Consider the following 18,585-nt stretch of genomic DNA (forward strand, 5'->3'; position numbering starts at 1 on the left):
TTCCACTACTGTCATGAGTACATTGTTTTACCAAACTAAAAATGGACATTTCTTTTTTATATAATGCACACAAAGAATAGTTATGACTATAGTGCTTCTTCCTCTATAAGCTAAACAGTATTGCTATTTTGCACTGGTTAAATAATAGTACTAGAACTATTAATAGTAGTAGTACTAGCAATATGCTGTGCTGTTTTACTGGAGATGCTAATCACAACCACCTCCAACTCGCATGCCAGTCTCCCAGAAGAAACTGTCTGTCCTGTCTCAGGGTGCTCACTCTCATAGGTCCTGCTAAGTGCAGAACGCATGACCCATCCTTTTGGTAATAATTGATTAGACAAAAGATGGCTACCTGACCCTGAGTCTCTCTGGGGGACCTAGAACTGGCACACAGAAAGACTGTTTCAGTTAGCAGGGGGAAATAGCTCAGTTAAATGACACAGACTTGGGGCTGAGGCTGCAAACTAGAATGGCCATTTTGGAACTGATGAACAAAGAGAGAGCAAGCTGGTGAGAAGCTGGAAAATGAAGCAGAATTGCAAAGAGGAGCAGGGAAGAAGAGTTCAGAAGAACCCAGAGGTAGAGATATAAAGAGAAAAGTGAAAAACATTCACTATAGTGGATCCTGATGATTTTTAGTTCCCACTTCTACCTCCTGGTGAATCCTAGTTGTATTTGTACGGTTGAATTCATTGAAAATAATCCATTTCCATGTAGTGAAAAAACTTCCCTTCTTAAACCAACTTAATTATCTCCTGCAGTCACATGATTTCTAAGATAATTCGTACTTCTAACCCTTGCAACAAAAAACAGCTAATTCCTAATGTATTCATTTACATACAATTAAAACAAATAAAAACAAAATGCTTTGTCAGAAACAAAAAACTTAGGAGAAAGAAAGAAAGTTTCTCATTAAAAATTAAATTTTTGGCTGGGCACGGTGGCTCATGGCTGTAATCCCAGCACTTTTGGAGGCCAAGGCAGACAGACCACTTGAGGCCAGGAGTTTGAGACCAACCTGGCCAACATGGCAAAATCCCTTCTCTACTAAAAATACAAAAATTAGCTGGGCGTGGTGGTGCACGCCTGTAATCCCAGCTACTCAGGAGGCTGAGGCACAAGACCTACTTGAACCTAGAGGTGGAGGTTGTAGCGAGCCGAGATCATGCCACTGCACTCTAGCCTGGGTGACAAAGCAAGACTCTGTCTCAAAAAAAAAAAAAAATTTCTGAGAGTAAGGATCATCATCTCTTATTTATTTATCCACAGAACCCAGTATAGCATTTCCCAACTAATAGCTACCAAAAAAAAACATTTGACGGGCCGGGCTCATCTGTAATCCCAGCACTGTGGGAGGCCGAGGCAGGCGGGTAACCCAAGATCAGGCTGAAAATTCAAGACCAGTCTGGCCAACATGGAGAAACCCCGGCTCTACTAAAAAGAAAAAAAAAAAAAAATACAAAAATTAGCTGGGCGTGGTGGGGCAGGCGCCTATAATCCCAGCTACTCAGGAGACTGAGGCAGGGAGAACTGCTTGAATCTGGGAGGAGGAGGTTGCAGTGAGCAGAGATCACACCAACTGCACTCCAGCCTGGGCAACAGAGCAAGACTCCATCTCAAAACAAACAAAACAAAACAAAACAAAAATTGACAATTCTTGCATATTATAGAAGATCGTGAGAATTAGACTTCACTGAAAAATATAAAAAAACCAAAAATACTACACAAAGAAATATTTTTAAATATTAATGTATAAGTTCTACACTTTATACTTTACATTTTCATTTTGAAGTCTTGGTAAGAAATGTTCAAAATGATAGTGATGGTTAATATACTAAATTCTACAATAAAACGAATCTAAGTGTGGGAAATACCCAAGGATAAAGAGGATGATTTAAGTCAGGGGTCGGCAAATCTCTTCTGTAACTGGCTAGATGATGAAGAAATATTTCAGGCTTTGCAGTTCTCTCCTATAAGTACTTAACTCCATCACTGCAGTTCAAAGCAGTCATAGACAATACACAAACAAACTGGCATGACTGTGTCCCAATAAAACCTTTATTTACAAAAATGGGCCATGAGCTGGACTTGGCCTAGAGTCTTGTAGTTTGCCAACTGCTGATTTAAGTCATTAAACAGGACTTCTCCTAATGTTTATTAATAAAATTCATGCATCCATTACATCAACATAAGTGTTAATATTCTGTTTTACCTGAACTTTTTTTTTTTTTTTTTTTTACCTGAACTATTGGGTGTTGTGTGTGTGTTGGGGGGGGGGGGGTGGGGGCAGGGGTGGGGACGGAAATCCAAAATGGATTTCCCTGTGAGAGAAGTTGTACAAAAGAACTCACAATCAGCATATGACCCCAGGTCTTTCAAGGTTCTTTCTGAATGTAAACTCTTATTTACTTTAAAACAGAAAAATTTATATTTCCCCTGATAGTCATAGCCTGTTTATCATGATACAAGTGATTGTCTATGAAAGATAAAAAAGCAAAACCCACTAGTTGATACATATGGGTAAGATGATTTAAAGGTGGTAATTTGTCATTTCAGCGGAAAAAGATCCAAGGGGATAAAGATCTGCTACAAATACTGTAAATACTGCTATAGTAGTACTTATCCTATGTCTGCTATTATGCCAAGAAATTTTATATATATTATCTTTAAACCTTACAATCACCTAAAATATACTTATTATCACTTCCACTGGAGCTCAAAAAAATTCTACTCATATCAAAAAATATTCTACTATTTAATCTACAGATTAAAAAACTGCAGCTGGGCCAAGGTTACACTGCAATTTTGTGGTAGAGCCAGGAACTGTACTCTCATGTGTCTGTCTCCAAAGCCTGCATCTTTGTGGAGTAATGGAAATTTTCAATGGCTCCCCACTGGTGGTGGCACAGTGTAATTCCTGCCCTTCAGGGGTTATGGATCTTATGGGCACATTTTCTTATCCATGGTACTGAATGTTTTTACCACTCAGTCTTACCACACCCTCACACCTAACCCCAAGTATTTTCACTGACATTAATATACAGAAACTCAAATCTAGACTTTTGAAAAAGATGTTAAGATATCTAGAAATTAAGAGTCATTGGATTACCTATCCTTCATGTTGTCTAGGTGAGGTAAAAAAAAATATGACAAACTCTTTGATAAAATTTTAGAAAATAAAAGGAAAAAAATCCTAAAAATTATCTCTTCTTCAGTCAACACAATGACATGGAGAATTACTTACCAATAACAATGCCACCAATGGCTCCAGCATTCTGGATGTTGCGTGCCTTTTCTGCAAACATGCACTGTCCTCTTTGTATCAATGCGATTTTTCCCATCACTGCCTCTGGGTTAGTAAGCTCTGAACAACCATTGTATGGTTTACTGCTTGCAACAAATCCTCTTGTCTGTCAGAAATAAAAGCAACTTAAATACTTTAATCTTCTCAAATGGCAATCAAGTCATTAAACCTCAATATCTAGAGCTTTGAGAGAACTAGACTCATTTCTTTTCTAATAATATATCTAATATATATTCAGCATAAAATTTATTTTAAACATTGTGCATATCACAATACTCAACCATTATTTCGAGTGTGCTTTGCAGTTTATAGAACATTTTTACATAAACTACAAAATCCGTTATTTACAACGACCCTGAGCAAAACAACACAAATAACATTTCCATTTCACACGGGAAAATTGAGACTCAGGTTCTGTAATTTGCTCACAATGTTAACACAATGTTATTAAGTGGTAAAGTTGGGACCTGTAGGCAGATTTACTACATTTATAATAGCTGGGAACCAATTTGAAATGATCATTGGTAACAAGAAAAGTTTTTCAAAGAGAAGAAAAAAATGGATTTAGTCTATATGAATCTGCAAGCAGTTCTTTTCCCCAGAAAAATTAAATCCACCAAGGAACTGATTTTTTTAAAGATGTTACTATAAAGATGTTTTAATATCCTTCACTCTCCTAAAACGTAAATTCCATAAGGGCGTAGATCTTCAATGGTTTTGTAAACTGATACAGCAAGCAGTGAACAGAATATAGTAGGCACTTAATCAACAGCTGAATGAATCAATCAATCTACATAGCTTCTACATAGTTTAAAATACACATGAGAAAAAGTCTAAATTAGCACTAATAGAGTGAAAAGAGCATTGGCTTTAGATTGTCGCAATACTTGGGCTCTGGTCCCAGCTCTGCAATCAATTAGTTAGACAAACTTGTGAATTGTTTAGTTACGTAAGTCTTTGTTTTCTACACTGTAACTATGTTATAACTATAGGGATGGACTAGCTTAATGATCTTCAAAGTTTGCCCAGTAGAACCTCAGGGTCCCAGGCTTTCTCCAGTCACTTGAGCCAGAGCTTCTGTGCTTTTAGCTGTTTTCTACATTAAGCTCCTGGTTTAGATTTTTGTTTATAGAAAGGTTTTAGTGGCTCTTAGAAAGTCTGAAAACCATTTTTAGATCAAATAAAGGTCCTAAATTAGAGAAGAGACCAAGAAATTGAATAGAACCTGAATATTTTAGTTAGAATTCTATAAGCATGTTATATACATAAATTATGACTCGAAGTTTTCAAGATATGCTTTTACTTTACTTAAATCCAGGAGACTGACTATTTCGGGTTTTTAAATAAATTAAAACTACTAAGTTAGAGAAGAGACTAAGAAATGAGGCAATACTTAATATTTTAAATTCAGTTTCAACAACTATATTTTAAGTATACATACCTCTTTATGTTTAGACAGATCCAGCCCAAACTGAGCTGGTCCAGCAGTCAATACTACCCTGCCAAAAAATGGGTGGGAAACAATTTGTACAGCTCGTGGAGGCAGCTGCTGTTCTTTTTGTTGCTGACTTGACAATTCAATCATCTCCTGCATGAACCTCAACCCATCTTCAGCGTCAATTGAACTAGCAGCCTATGAAAAAAACAAATTCATTTTATCCTTCCTTTCTGGAAACTTCCACCAACTTTTTGATTTCCTAAAGACACTGTACTATAGTATTCTACTCTAAAACTTCTTTCACTTTAGGTCACCGCCAAGTATTTATGACTTTATTTGTACTCAAAAATAATACCTTCGGAAATAATATTTCTGAAAATAACTTATCTGTAGTTTTTATCAATGTCACTTTCGCTATTCTGTAAACCACTTTTGATTCAGACTGAGAGCTGGACTTCTAGCAAATGCTCAAATGCTCACTTCGCTTATTTTCCCCACTGGCTTTCCCTCTGAAGAAATAAACCTCATACCTGACCCACACTTTCCCTCCTTGAAATAGTGAACAACCAGATTCAATTTGATTCAAAACATATGTGTCAAGCACTTATTCCATCTCAGCACTTGCCTAGGCACTGGAGAGACAGTCCTTTAAGAAGTTTGTGTCTGGAGGAGAAAGACATGTAAAGTTAGCTATGACAAAACTTCTCAAGTGGGAAAGTGGAAAAGGAGCACAGACGAGGGAACAATTGATTCTGCTTGTGTGTACCTGGGAAAGATTTAGAATGACATTTGAATTGAGTCTTAACAGAGGGAAAGTTGAAGAATGACTGACTATAATAGAAAAAAAAGATGATTCCTGATACTTTACAGGAAAAACCAACAAGATATGATAGGAGTCAGAGGATGGAAAAAGATAGAGAGGAACTGGGAGACAGAGAAGAGTTCAAACCTGTCCTAAAATTTCCAGCTTTGATGACTTAAAGAACGATGATAGGTTTTACTGACATGGAGAACCAAAGAAGGAAACATAGGTTGAGGTGAGGGTAGAAAGATAGTAAACAAAAGAGAGATAATTCAAGTTTGGACACATTGAGATTGAGATGCAAGATGTATGAGAGGTAGATGAAAGTTGAATTTAATAGTAAAGTTAGGAATCAGGATTCATATACATAGCTAAGAAGTCATATGTATAAAGATGATAGCTAAGCTTGTAGAAATAGGTGAGACTGTTGAAGAAGAGTATATAGAGAAAAGAATATCATCCAGATTCTTGGAAACTGTTTACATTGAGTGGTTGTGCCACAGAGAGCTACAAAGCAATAAACAGTGAAGTAGAGAAAGAACTTTGTTGCTGAAATATCCTGGAAGCCAAGAAGGGAAAATGTTTTATGAAGGGTTCAGCCAATAGTCACAGAAAAGTCAAATCATAAAAGGATTAAGAGGTCACTTGGTGGTAATTATGCCATTGGCAGCCTAACTAAGTAAAAGCAATGTCACAAGAGATGTCACTCCCACTGAGGTCAAATAAAACATAAGGAAGAAGGAAGAATACTCTTAAAAGAAGGAAGGATGTGGCAAGAATGTGGATGAGATGAAAACTTGAGGGTGTGATGAAGTTGTGGGAGGGCTGAATTTGAGATTAAGGGATACCTGAATACGGTTCTAGGTTAAAAATTATTCAGCAAACTATGTGGTTTTCTCAGAATCAATATACTAATAAGGTAAATAATTTAAAGACTTCGTGTTATAAAAACTTTCAAAGTAAAAATCAACAAAAATGTCTCAAAAAGACATGTTATTTTTCCTAGGCACAGACAAATAAGTGCCTATGATGAACAAAATACTTAAGATTCAGTAGCCCTTTGGAGACTAAAATGATGTAAAACATGGAGATATGAATATTAAAACTAATTATTAGCTTTTGAAGTTATGTTGTAAATAAAAGTAAAAGGGGAAAGCCAACGGACTGAGAAACAGAAAACTTAGATTTGAGTCCTGCGTTTGATCATATTAACTTCAGCAAATTACTCAACCTATCTCTGATTTATTTAATTGATTTATACTATCAAGGAGTTGAATTAGATGACTTTCCAAGATACTTCCAAGTCCTAAAATTCTTATTCTCTCACTGTAAACAATATATTTAAAGTGTTTAGAAAGTTGAAATCCATTATCTTATTAAAGCTAATGCGACCACAGAAAGCAGGGCAGACACGGTATCTAGTGTAGCAATGTCTTACTTGGATTGCATGTTGGACCAACTGGACTCTCCCATCTTTGAGGTGAATCAAACTCACCCCCATCTTCTTCAGGATTTCTAAATGCTCAGGGTTAGTGGCCATGAAATCTCTGGCTCTCAGAGGGGGTTTAGCTCCACTCCTGAAACTCTCCTCTCTGCTAAAAGTAATTACAGGCAAGGCTTTAAAAACTACAAATTAGAACTGGCAAAAAACACATGTCAAATAAAAATGATATTACTTGCAAAATTGCTAGTTTTAGAACTAGTGAAACTGGAATAACTGGAAACAAGTATTTTCTTATACATAATTTCGGTTAACAAGTGGTATAGCTTTCAAATATAACATTTTCTAGTTATAAAAGTATGTATATTATCTACATAAGGCAGTATTAGTCAACAGAACTGTAACTATTTAAAGGTACAGAACAAGTTTGCTTGGGGATTTGTTACTATTGACGTTAACCTTTAAAAACACAGATTTTTCTTCCAATATTTTAAAAGCAAATCAATACTTGTATCAGTGAATAATAACACTTATGTAAAAACAATTTTTAAAAAGTCCTTGTAATGACCTTTCTAATATAACTATTCGTCAGAAAATGAACTCATTAAGCCAAACAATTTTAACAAGATAAGTACTCCCTCAAAAACTCAAATCCAAAAAAACAAAATACCTGTACTTTCACTACACAGAAACTATAGACAAAAGGAATTTTTTTTTTTTTTTTTTTGAGACGGAGTTTCACTCTTGTCACCTAGGCTGGAGTGCAATGGTGTGATCTTGGCTCACTGCAACCTCCACCTCCCAGGTTCAAGTGATTCTCCTGCCTCAGCTTCCCGAGTAGCTGGGATTACAAGCGCCTACCACTATGCCTGGCTAATTTTTTGTATTTTCAGTAGAGACAGTTTCACCATGCTGGCCAGGCTGGTCTCGAACTCCTGACCTCAGGTGATCTGCCCACCTCGGTCTCCCAAAGTCCTGAGATTACAGGCGTGAGCTATCATGCCCAGCCAGAAAATATTCGATGAAACTATTCCATGAAAAATGAGTTACAGAAGTTAAAAACTGTTACATGCTGCCTACTATTATTACTTTAGTTCATAAAATAATATACTGAAAGTTTCCATAATAATAAAAAAGATATTACTGCAAAATAAGCTTTACTATCTTACTAATAATTTTTATTTTAACCAGTGATAGCTACGTATCTCAACATTTTTGGCCTACATGAATGTCTTCTTGGCTGTTGGTACATGCTCCCTAAGTTTTCTGTCATTTACTAAGAAACAACGTTATTATCAGAAAATATAAAATAATACATCTTACACTCTGATGATGCCTCTAGGACAGCTCTTATCCACCACATTTTTCAAGGGCTCACGAATACTTTGAGCATACAATGGGTCATTAGGGAAGAGGATCTGAGTATTTGGACAAGTCCAATCAAAGTTACTGTCATCCAGTTCTGTATATTCCGAGGTCTACAATATAAAAACATTTTATGTAAATAGAAATAATTATTTTACATAATTTTTTTTTTTTTTGAGACGGAGTCTCACTCTGTCGCCCAGGCTGGAGTGCAGTGACACAATCTCCACTCACTGCAAGCTCCATCTCCTGGGTTCATGCCACTCTCCTGCCTCAGCCTCCCAAGCAGCTGGGACTACAGGCGCCTGCCACCATGCCCGGCTAATTTTTTGTATATTTAGTAGAGATGGGGTTTCACTGTGTTAGCCAGGAGGTCTTGATCTCCTGACCTCATGATCCACCTACCTTGGCCTCCCAGAGTGCTGGGATTACAGGCCTGAACCACCATGCCCGGCCTACTTAACATAATTTTTAAAAGCAAACAGCTAATGAAATATATAAGTGTATACAGGATGCAATAAAACAAAATAAGAAAATGTATATATTTAGTTTCTTCTTACCATATATATATTTATTGAATTTTAGTCATGGATTACTTTTCACTTGGAAAAATAAAACATATAGAAATAAAAAGAGAATAAGACATTTAATTTAAAAACTCACTGTGTTCTTCTTAGAGATGCTTTGATTTGTAGTAGAGAGCCAAAGAGGTAACAGATGAGCTTCTGTTGTAAAGATGTAATCTTCTATGTCAAAAATAATGTCTTCTTTATCAGCAAATAACAGGTAAAGATATTTAAACATTTCGGCCAAGAAGAAAGAATCCATTCTAAAATAAAAAGTCACAAATAAATATAAGTAGATAAAAATAATTTATATGAAAGCCATAATAGTCAAGGTTAATAATCCTGTCTATACCAACTTATGTGTTCAAAGAACTATAGAATGCATCAATCTACCAGGGGCAGAATAACCTTGACTCCAAGTATATTCCATGTTAATGAAAAAGACCAGAGGAATTGTCTACCACACTGATACACTGAATCTTGTAAATAATGCAGACAAGATTTTTCTATAGGCCTTTCAATAAGGGAAAGTTCTCCATTTCTTCTATAGAGAATAAACAGCAGGGAGGGAACTAATAAATTTTACTAGTGAGAATCACATAAGAATCTTCAACTAAATTAAAGAGCTGGAAAAAGTCATACAAATCTGATGGAATTTATTATGTAGCTATTTAAGTGATTTAAAAAGAAGGCTTTAAAGATAAAGAAATTATTTGCATGTAATTTCCTGGCCAACATGGTGAAACCCCGTCTCTACCAAAAATACAAAAATTAGCCAGGTGTGGTGCCAGGCACCTGTAATACCAGCTACTCGGGAGGCTGTAGCAGGAGAATGGCTTGAACCCAGGAGATGGAGCTTGCGGTGAGCCGAGATTGTGTCACTGCACTTCAGCCTGGGTGACAGAGCAAGACTCCAACTCAAAAAAAGAAAAAAAAAGTTACATGAAAAAAGTACAATGCAAAGTCACATGGGCTACGATTGTAACATTCTAAATATTTATTTACCTGTTAAGAAGGGAATGTGGAGAAATAAAGAGAGTAAAACTGTATGTGTTTTTACAAGTGATTTAATGTTACAATGTTTTAACAACAATTTAAGAAAAGTTTAAATTAAAAGTGTCAGGAAAAGAGCATAGCTGGTAGATGGAGTCACAGTAACATCAAATTTAATTTACTACTCCCCAAAGCATCATAGGTTTTGGCAGTAATAAACAACTTCTAGTTTACTGGACAAGTTGCACAATTTCATACTTTTGGCCAAGCACAATTACTGGCACATAGTAGGCACTCAATAAATGTTTACTAAATTAAATGCAAGTTTAAACAGCATGATTAAAGAATGAGCTGAAGAGGCAGTAGAACAAAGAGGCAAAGAACATGGGCTTTGGAAATAGAAAGACCTTCCACTAATGAGTTCTGTCACCATGGGGATATAAGGACTATGAGCTTGAGTTTATTCTTCTGTAAAAGGAATATAACAACACACTCATGACACTGGTGTGAAGACTGAGACATTAAATGTCAATTATTTAGCATAGCACCTGGCATACATATGAGATTGAAACTACAGCTATCATTTTTCCCACATATATATGATTTTTTATTTTGGAACAAAAACTTACCTGTAATGTTTCAAAACATTTTTAGCCATTTTGGATATTAATCTTTTTAGACAATATAAAAACACTTTCCTGTTTATCTGCAATACACTTATCATAATTTAACCTTTTCTGATGGACTGGCAGTTATTACATGAGCAAATGCTATCTTGAGAACTGTAGACAGATGAGCAGGATATTGATAATTGGCAAATACTAGAATAGACAGTTTGTAAACATTTAGAAAAGAACAAGGCATGGTAAGATAACTACAATATGAATTGGGCAAAGCTAGCAAGTATCAGATCATATGATCTATTTTATATTTTAAAATCATAAACACATACATAAATAAAAATACACAGGCATTAAAAATGTCTGGAAGCCTTTATACAATTGCTAACAGTAGTAATCTTACGCAGTTAGGGGAGAGTGTCTTAGCAAATATCTTCCTATTATTTTTGCCATTTACATTCTTTTTGGTAATTATCCATTATTAGGAAAATACAGATATTTCCATTGTGAAGTGTGTGTGTGTGTCTGTGTCTGTGTACATGATGGTATCCTGGAGGACAGTATAGTGCTCAGACCTACAGGGTAATAAATCACCGCATGCAAAGAGCCTGTAACTGAAAGCTCTCAAGTGCAATGCCAAGGGGCACTGGTTGTGGTCCAACCAAAATTCTTCCCAACAATTTGGATGAAAAAAATGTAAGGCATGCTTATCTAAACTATAGATCATTGAAAAATGGTAGTTTAGCTAAGGAGATTCAACCCCTAGACCAAAATCTAGAAACAAAACAAAAAAAGAAATTTTGCTAAGTATAAAAGTTCTAAGTTTACACGAAAAGAAGAAAACTTGGCTGTTCAAGGGCAGGGTGGGGAACACTCATTTGTCAGCAGACTATACAGTTAAGTATGTGAAACTAGTTGATCACAAGCTCACTGTGAGCTGAACATAATAAAGCTCCTAAAAAATCTAAAGCACATCTAATAACACAATATGAGGAAGAATGGTAGTTCTCAACCTTTCGTTTGGCTAAATACATCTGAGGCACAACCATCCCCTGAGGAACAGTGAGTCAATGAAGCAGTGGTCCTCAACTGGATAGAGGGTGGAAACTCATCAGCCTCATAGAAAATTAGTGACCCTTTGCCTGAATCCAGACAGCTACGGGGCTGTTGTGCCAGACACATCTTGAGTATGGTTAATTCTGGACAAGATATTTTAAGAGTTATTGTATATACTGGAATGCAATCAGAATGGGGCAATGTCATTGTGTAAGAGGTCCAGAAACAATGTCATAAAAGGAGTATCTGGTGGGGAAAAAAAAGAAGGATGTTACACTTTGAAAAATGGAACTCTAAACAGTAAATCATGTCTTCCTCTGTAATTCTTCAATCTGTTACCTCTTTTGTATTTTAGAACATATCACATGGTTGTGATAATTTCTTTTTACACACCTATCTTATTCACTGACTGCAAGTCATGGGAGTGCAGGGACTAGTTCTATTTCATCTTTCTACCCCACACTTAAGTGCAGGGACTGGCATATAGTAGGTGCTTATTGTTCTTTAATGAACTGCCAGTATAACATCATTGTCAAGAGCCAATCTGCCTAGATTAGAATTCCGACTTAATCTTACTAACTGTGTGACCTTAGGCAAGTTTCCTAACTTCTCTTTCCCTTGGTTTCTTCACCTTTAAAATGAAGACTATAATAGTACACTTCAGAAAGCTGTTGTAAGGATCAAGTTAGTTAAACACATAAAATGCTTAGAAGACTGTCTGGAGTGCAGGAAACAGTCAATAAATATTATAGGCAAATACACAAGGCATCTGCTTTTATTTTTTGCTATTATTTGTATGCCTGCTTCCAGAACCTAACCATTTCTCATTAGCAGGGATGGAGATTATAAGCCTAATTAACCATTATCCGAATACTAAGTGAAGAACTAAGAAACAACTTTGTGGGTAGATGATGAGTGCTGTGTTTCTCATGTCTTCAGTCTCACTGCCTGGAACTTCTTTTACATTTTTCTTCTTCTAATTCTTGTTTATCCTTCAGGAAATAGGATCCTTTAGGAATCCTTCACTGACTATCACATCCCAACCTGTGCTTCATGCCCCTTTAATATGTTTCATAACACATACACAATGTTTTAAAAGTCTACTTATTGACCTGCCTTCAGTGACTCAAAGACAGAAAGGACATATCTTCATATCTTTAATCCTCAAAAACTAGTAAGAGCCCTGGCACGTAAGGGGCCTCAGGAAGTATTTCTGGAATGAACATTTGCTAACCAAATGAACAAACAAGCTTTAGCATTCATTTAGAGATGTGATAACCATATAAGTGATCTTAGAATAAGCAGAGTGCTTGTGAATTTCACATGGAGCACTTTTCATAGCTTGAATACTTCATACCATCTACATCTATACAGTGTCTAACAAAACAGAAACTACCACTGGTCTTTCCCACCCCTGCAAGTCAGCAACTGTGTAAGAGTACACACAGCTTTTGAGGAATTCTTGGCTGAACGTGAATCATATTCCAGATCATTCCTCATCTTGGTAATTTCTAATGTTTTATGTAATATAAAAGGAAACTATTATCAAAGAAGAAAAAAAGCAACATTTTAGATAGTCCTAATACCAAGGTTCTGATATTTAACAATCATTGATTCATTTATTCAGAAATCATTTGAGCACCTACTATATGCCAGGCACTATGATAAAAATGCAAACGTTTCAAACATACTAAAATTAGTCTATTCAACAGAGTTTAAAAAAGTAAACACAAAGAACAAAGGTTTCCATCCTTTGTAAAAGAATTAAACTTATTTGAATCCTAAATGGTAGTTGCATTTTGTGTTGTTTCAGAGAGACCCTGAGGAAAGGGGGTGTTAGCAATTGTTTTACCTGTCCTCATGACTTCCAGTACGAACATCCTTCATGGCAGCAAATCCACAAGGCACTCTAGCATATTTATTTAAATTTTCAATAAGTGTCTTCCCTACTTCAAGGTAGTAAGGATCTCCTGTAGCCTATTAAAAAGGAGAATATATGTGTGTGTATATATATATATATATAGCTTATATATTACCACATATCCATTCATTTATCAAATATTTATTGAGTACCTACTAGGTGCCAGGCACTGTATCAGGCACTGGAGCACATTATATAGAACTGATATCTGAAAAAAGCTATGAATCTGCTTTACAGAATTTCTTAAATACACAATTATAAAATTTAACTATATAACCTTAGATTTTAGATTAAATTCCTAATGCTCAGAAAGGCTGCCTGACTGAAGAAAGGCAAGAGACATGCTTTAGAAAGCAGCTCTAGAACATAAAATTTCTCTTTAAAGAAATGTTCACATAATATTTTTTAAAGAAAAAAACCTTACATGTCAATTCTGGCATCATTCAATAATTCTATGGACTAGATGAATAAGAACCACGATATATCCAATCATTACAATATTAAAAGGGGACTCTGAAAACCCAATTACTATTATAAGAGTGAGAGATCCAACAGAGAATGGGGGCTAAACAGTAAAGTGGGGTATCTTTTCTTACTTTATATAAGAAGTAGGTACTTTCTGCAAATTCTGGCCTTAAAGGATGTTGAGCCCAGTGTACTCTGAAATCTGTGGTAAATGCCTGAACAAAACAACATACAAAAGGCATAAAAAAAGTGATTAAATAAACAAATAGTTCTAGAATATGCAGAATATATATAAATAGGTAAAAGCAATTAAAATAGCAATCATGACATTTTCATCAATAAAACATCAATTTTCATTGCTTAAAATAATTCATTCTGCAAAGGCTGCTATTTTTACCAATTAAATGGATTATTTTTTAAATGATCATTCTGGCTATTAGAAAACTAAGAAAAATTCAGTAATGAAACTCAGTAATGACACTACATGGGTCCTGGTGGTCAACATAATTGTGTTTTCTTTTTATCCTTCTCTCTACTTTTTCCCCTTATTACTTCTCTAGTTCTCACACTTATTTTTAAATTGTTTAAATTGACAAATAAAAGTGACATATATTTATGGTACACATGACATGGTGTTTTGATATATGTATACACTATGAAATGGCTAAATCAAGCTAATTAACATATGCATTATCTCACATACTTATCTTTTTTGTGGTAAGAATACTTAAAATCTGTCTTAGCAATGTGCAAGCATACATATTTCATATTTTAGCTTATATTTTCTTTTGTAACTGCCTCAAATCCTTTATGGAATAAGACAGGGCATTATTTAAAAATAAATAAAATTAATCTATTTGAAATTTATTCAATAACATAATCAACCGGTTTTTAAAAGAACATAAAAATAAAAGCAAACAAAACCTTTTATGGGAACTAAATAAAAACTTCATTTGTGATAGATGTATTAATTGAAACCTCAGTTTATTCTGTATGGATATGAATTTTCTGCAATGCACAGTCCTACTCACCTGAAGGCTAATAAAACTATACTTTCCAAAACAAACACTTTAGGAACCCTTCTAAGTTGGTGGAATGCTTAGATATCTCACAGAGGGTAGTCAATAAGCAGGGATAGAACAAGGCCATACACACATTTGGAAATTTTTAATGGTACATTTCTGGAAAGCCAAAAAGTATGCTATTAAAATCTTGTCATATCAAGCTAGCAAGAATATTTATTACTAATATAATGTATAAAAACCAGGAAGAATAATTCTCAATCAGCATGAGGAAGAGATGGCATTCTCTACATTTCCAGGGCGCATGTGTGAACAACAAAAGTGTATCTAACGTATACAGTTTCATAAGACAAGCTTTAGAAAATAAAAAGTGACAAAATCTCCCTAGCTGGTAGGTACATATAAGAGTTAGAATGAGAGAATATTACAATGGCATAAGTTAGGAAGAGTTGAGAAGCACTAAGCCGGGAGTTTTTTTACATGAAATTTTAAAAATGTCAGCATTACCCTAAATCAGACTTCTCTTAACACACAAAGAAAAGCAAAAACATATATAATACTGCACAAACCAAAAATAAACTATTTAATAGGAAAAAAAAAAGAACCAACAAGACTTGAAGATGCCATTTTCTATCTTTAAATTAGCAACTTATAGTGTATATGTGTACGTGTGTGCGTGTGTGTTTGTGTGTGTGTGTAAGATTATTCCAAAAATTATTTGCTTACCTCTGGTAGAAAATTGTGTTTTTTAATCACCTGATATAACATTTCATGAGTTTCAATAGCAGGTCTAATATCCCCCTTTAACACCTAGAAATCAACAACAAGAAAATTACCTAATAAAATATGAGCTGATTTTATCTCTAATCATTACATAAACAGAAAAATGTATACAAATACAATTCTGAACTGCAACTATGTTTTGTAGTTCAGTTTTAAAGATCAAAAATGCACCTAATTAACATCATCATCTTATGTTCATATTAAGAAAGCAGAATTCTGGCCAGGCGCGGTGGCTCAAGCCTGTAATCCCAGCACTTTGGGAGGCCGAGACGGGCGGATCACGAGGTCAGGAGATCGAGACCATCCTGGCTAACACGGTGAAACCCCGTCTCTATTAAGAAATACAAAAAACTAGCCGGGCGAGGTGGCGGGCGCCTGTAGTCCCAGCTACTCGGGAGGCTGAGGCCGGAGAATGGCGTAAACCTGGGAGGCGGAGCTTGCAGTGAGCTGAGATCTGGCCACTGCACTCCAGCCTGGGTGACAGAGCGAGACTCCGTCTCAAAAAAAAAAAAAAAAAAAAAAGCAGAATTCTTTATACCTGCAAGCCTGGGAAGAAGGCAAGCAAAGCATCCATCCAAGTCCGAGCGTTCAGCATTGGTTTGTGGATATGCACATCAAGTAGAAGAGGTGGCTGGCTAATGTACCTCATTATGGCATCGTAGTGCTAAAAGATCACAATATGTGTTCATGAAAGTTAGATGAAAAAAGAGGTACAACTCTAAATACATTAAATAGCACTGTGAATAAATTAAACTAGAATTTATATATAAACTCACTAAATAATTACCAATTTATATAAATATTTAAGTTATTTTAGATGGAAATCTTTCTAAAATATATATGTACTCCTTTATGTCCTCTAACTCACATGCAGACTATTAAAGACTATATGTAATATGGGACCTTCTGAGAAAAAGGGAACTGAACATCTCCATGTCCTGTGGCATTAGCCCATGGTTAGTATGTCTTTGTGGCCCACTGATGCCCGCAGGTCCCCTTGGAATATGGCTACCAGCTTCTATATTACAGAATTTGTTTTTTCCTGTATCTTGGAAGTCTGATCCCTTCTCGGCTAACAATATTTTGGTGCTCACTACTATCTAAACTAATGCAGCTAATCACTGCTGCCATTCTTATGGTTTGCTATCTCAGCTTTTTATGGTCTTAGAAAACTCTTTTTCCCTTCTTTTGTCTTCTTCTCCAAGATATTTCTCAGCTTTGACAACAGGTTGAGTTGTGATAACAAGCCAACAAAAACAGTTATTTGTCCCCATTCACCTCACGAAATTCTTGTTATAATCTAATATACAATCTACGTGATAATTTTATAAAGTATTCGATTAATGACTTATTACAACTTTTACTAATATTTTTTGCAAATTTACCTATTATTTAATCACTATTATTGAGAACTGGCCATAGGTTAAAGGCACTGCTCTAATCACTTTGAATGCATAAACTCAATCCTCCCGATAACCCTATAAATTAGTACTAGTACTCCCATTCTGTAGATAAGAAACAGAGGCAAATAATATTAGTTACTTGCCCAAAGTCACAAAACCCGTAGGCGGTACAATCAGAATTTAAACCAGTATATCTCCCATATTTTTAATCACCATGTCATACTGTCCCATACATACAACATGGATGAACTGATAGGTGAACAAAGAAATGGCAGATTATTTTTAAAAGAATATAGTGATATAATTGACGAGTTTGCTATATTCATTTCGGTTTGCTTCAGTTAAAAAGGTGATTCAATTGGGTTCAATAATCCTCCCAATTTTCCCAAAAAATATGCCTGTGGTTCTGAGCCAGTCTTAAGACTTGCTTTTGAAATGAATACTCACTAGTTTCTCCAAGTTTTCAAAGTCCTGTATCCTTGGTGTAAACAAACTAAGCCAAACTTCCAAGATTTCAAAAAGAATTGGAATCCAAAGGAAAAAGCTACCTAGTAACATATTTCATCAATTCTTATCCTTGTACAAAACAAGATTAGGTAAAATTCAAATCTACTACGTCTCTTATTGGCAGATCTGCAAAGTTTCTGATAAAAGGTGAAAATAAAACTACTTTATCAACTAATTTTTTGGAATGTATGTCACTTTTTATGCTGTCCCTGTCCAACATCATCAAATACTGACACAAAACCACTACACATTTTAAAAATTATTTTTCCAATGTCATTCAGGTAATGGAGTTTCTATCAAAATCTGGACTCAAATGAAATTGATTATAAAATTAATATAAAATTGTATCAACTTACTGTGTTAAATCTTTCCAGAAAACTGTCATCTCCAAGCAAGACATAGGCTTTCAATAGATATTCATAATATGAATCAATCCCTGCTCCAACTCCACTATCTATGGAAACACAAATGTGATTTTTCATTAAACAACTGTTAAATTTAAAAAAAAAAATCACTTAGTAAAAATTTCAAGGCCTGAAAACATTCAGACAAATCACAATGATACCACTATAACTTACTACTGTAACTTCTTATAATCAAGATAAAACTTTGGAAAATGTACACAATTAACCCCTAAACAACACACTACCTGATTCTCAAAACCAATGGTTATTTAACAAGATGCAAGGGTAACAATAAAATATCAAAGAACTTTCACCCACTTAAAGAGAATATAATTAGTGGCAAATAAGACACAAATGTTTTTACTTTTTCCACATTTGTTTTTAACTTTGCTTCATAAAGCCACTGAAAATTGAGTCTTCTTTCATGTATAGAATTTCTAACTTAAAATTTTGATAAAGAAATGAAAAAGCCACGAATGGTATTTTTTGCCA

The 18,585-nt window shown here is 35.0% G+C and overlaps 1 protein-coding gene across 13 annotated transcripts in view; it reads right to left on the minus strand.

Moving 5' to 3' along the window:
* Positions 1–18,585, minus strand: part of EDEM3 (ER degradation enhancing alpha-mannosidase like protein 3) — a 69,597-nt gene that overhangs the window by 13,586 nt on the left and 37,426 nt on the right. For 5 of the 13 annotated variants that reach the window (XM_074030854.1, XM_005540225.5, XM_005540224.5 and 2 more), the window contains 10 exons: positions 18,046–18,143; positions 16,318–16,443; positions 15,723–15,806; positions 14,106–14,189; positions 13,441–13,565; positions 9,017–9,182; positions 8,312–8,466; positions 6,986–7,139; positions 4,749–4,940; positions 3,248–3,413 (listed from right to left, as the gene is read on the minus strand). In XM_074030854.1, coding sequence (XP_073886955.1) covers positions 3,248–3,413; positions 4,749–4,940; positions 6,986–7,139; positions 8,312–8,466; positions 9,017–9,182; positions 13,441–13,565; positions 14,106–14,189; positions 15,723–15,806; positions 16,318–16,443; positions 18,046–18,143 — 1,350 coding nt within the window. Of the gene's footprint in view, positions 1–3,247; positions 3,414–4,748; positions 4,941–6,985; positions 7,143–8,311; positions 8,467–9,016; positions 9,183–13,440; positions 13,566–14,105; positions 14,190–15,722; positions 15,807–16,317; positions 16,444–18,045; positions 18,144–18,585 lie in introns of all 13 variants that reach the window. The other 8 variants (XM_015446942.4, XM_045393857.3, XM_015446937.4 and 5 more) reach the window with 3 other exon arrangements.

Source organism: Macaca fascicularis, chromosome 1, assembly GCF_037993035.2.
Source record: "Macaca fascicularis isolate 582-1 chromosome 1, T2T-MFA8v1.1".
NCBI lineage: Eukaryota > Metazoa > Chordata > Mammalia > Primates > Cercopithecidae > Macaca > Macaca fascicularis.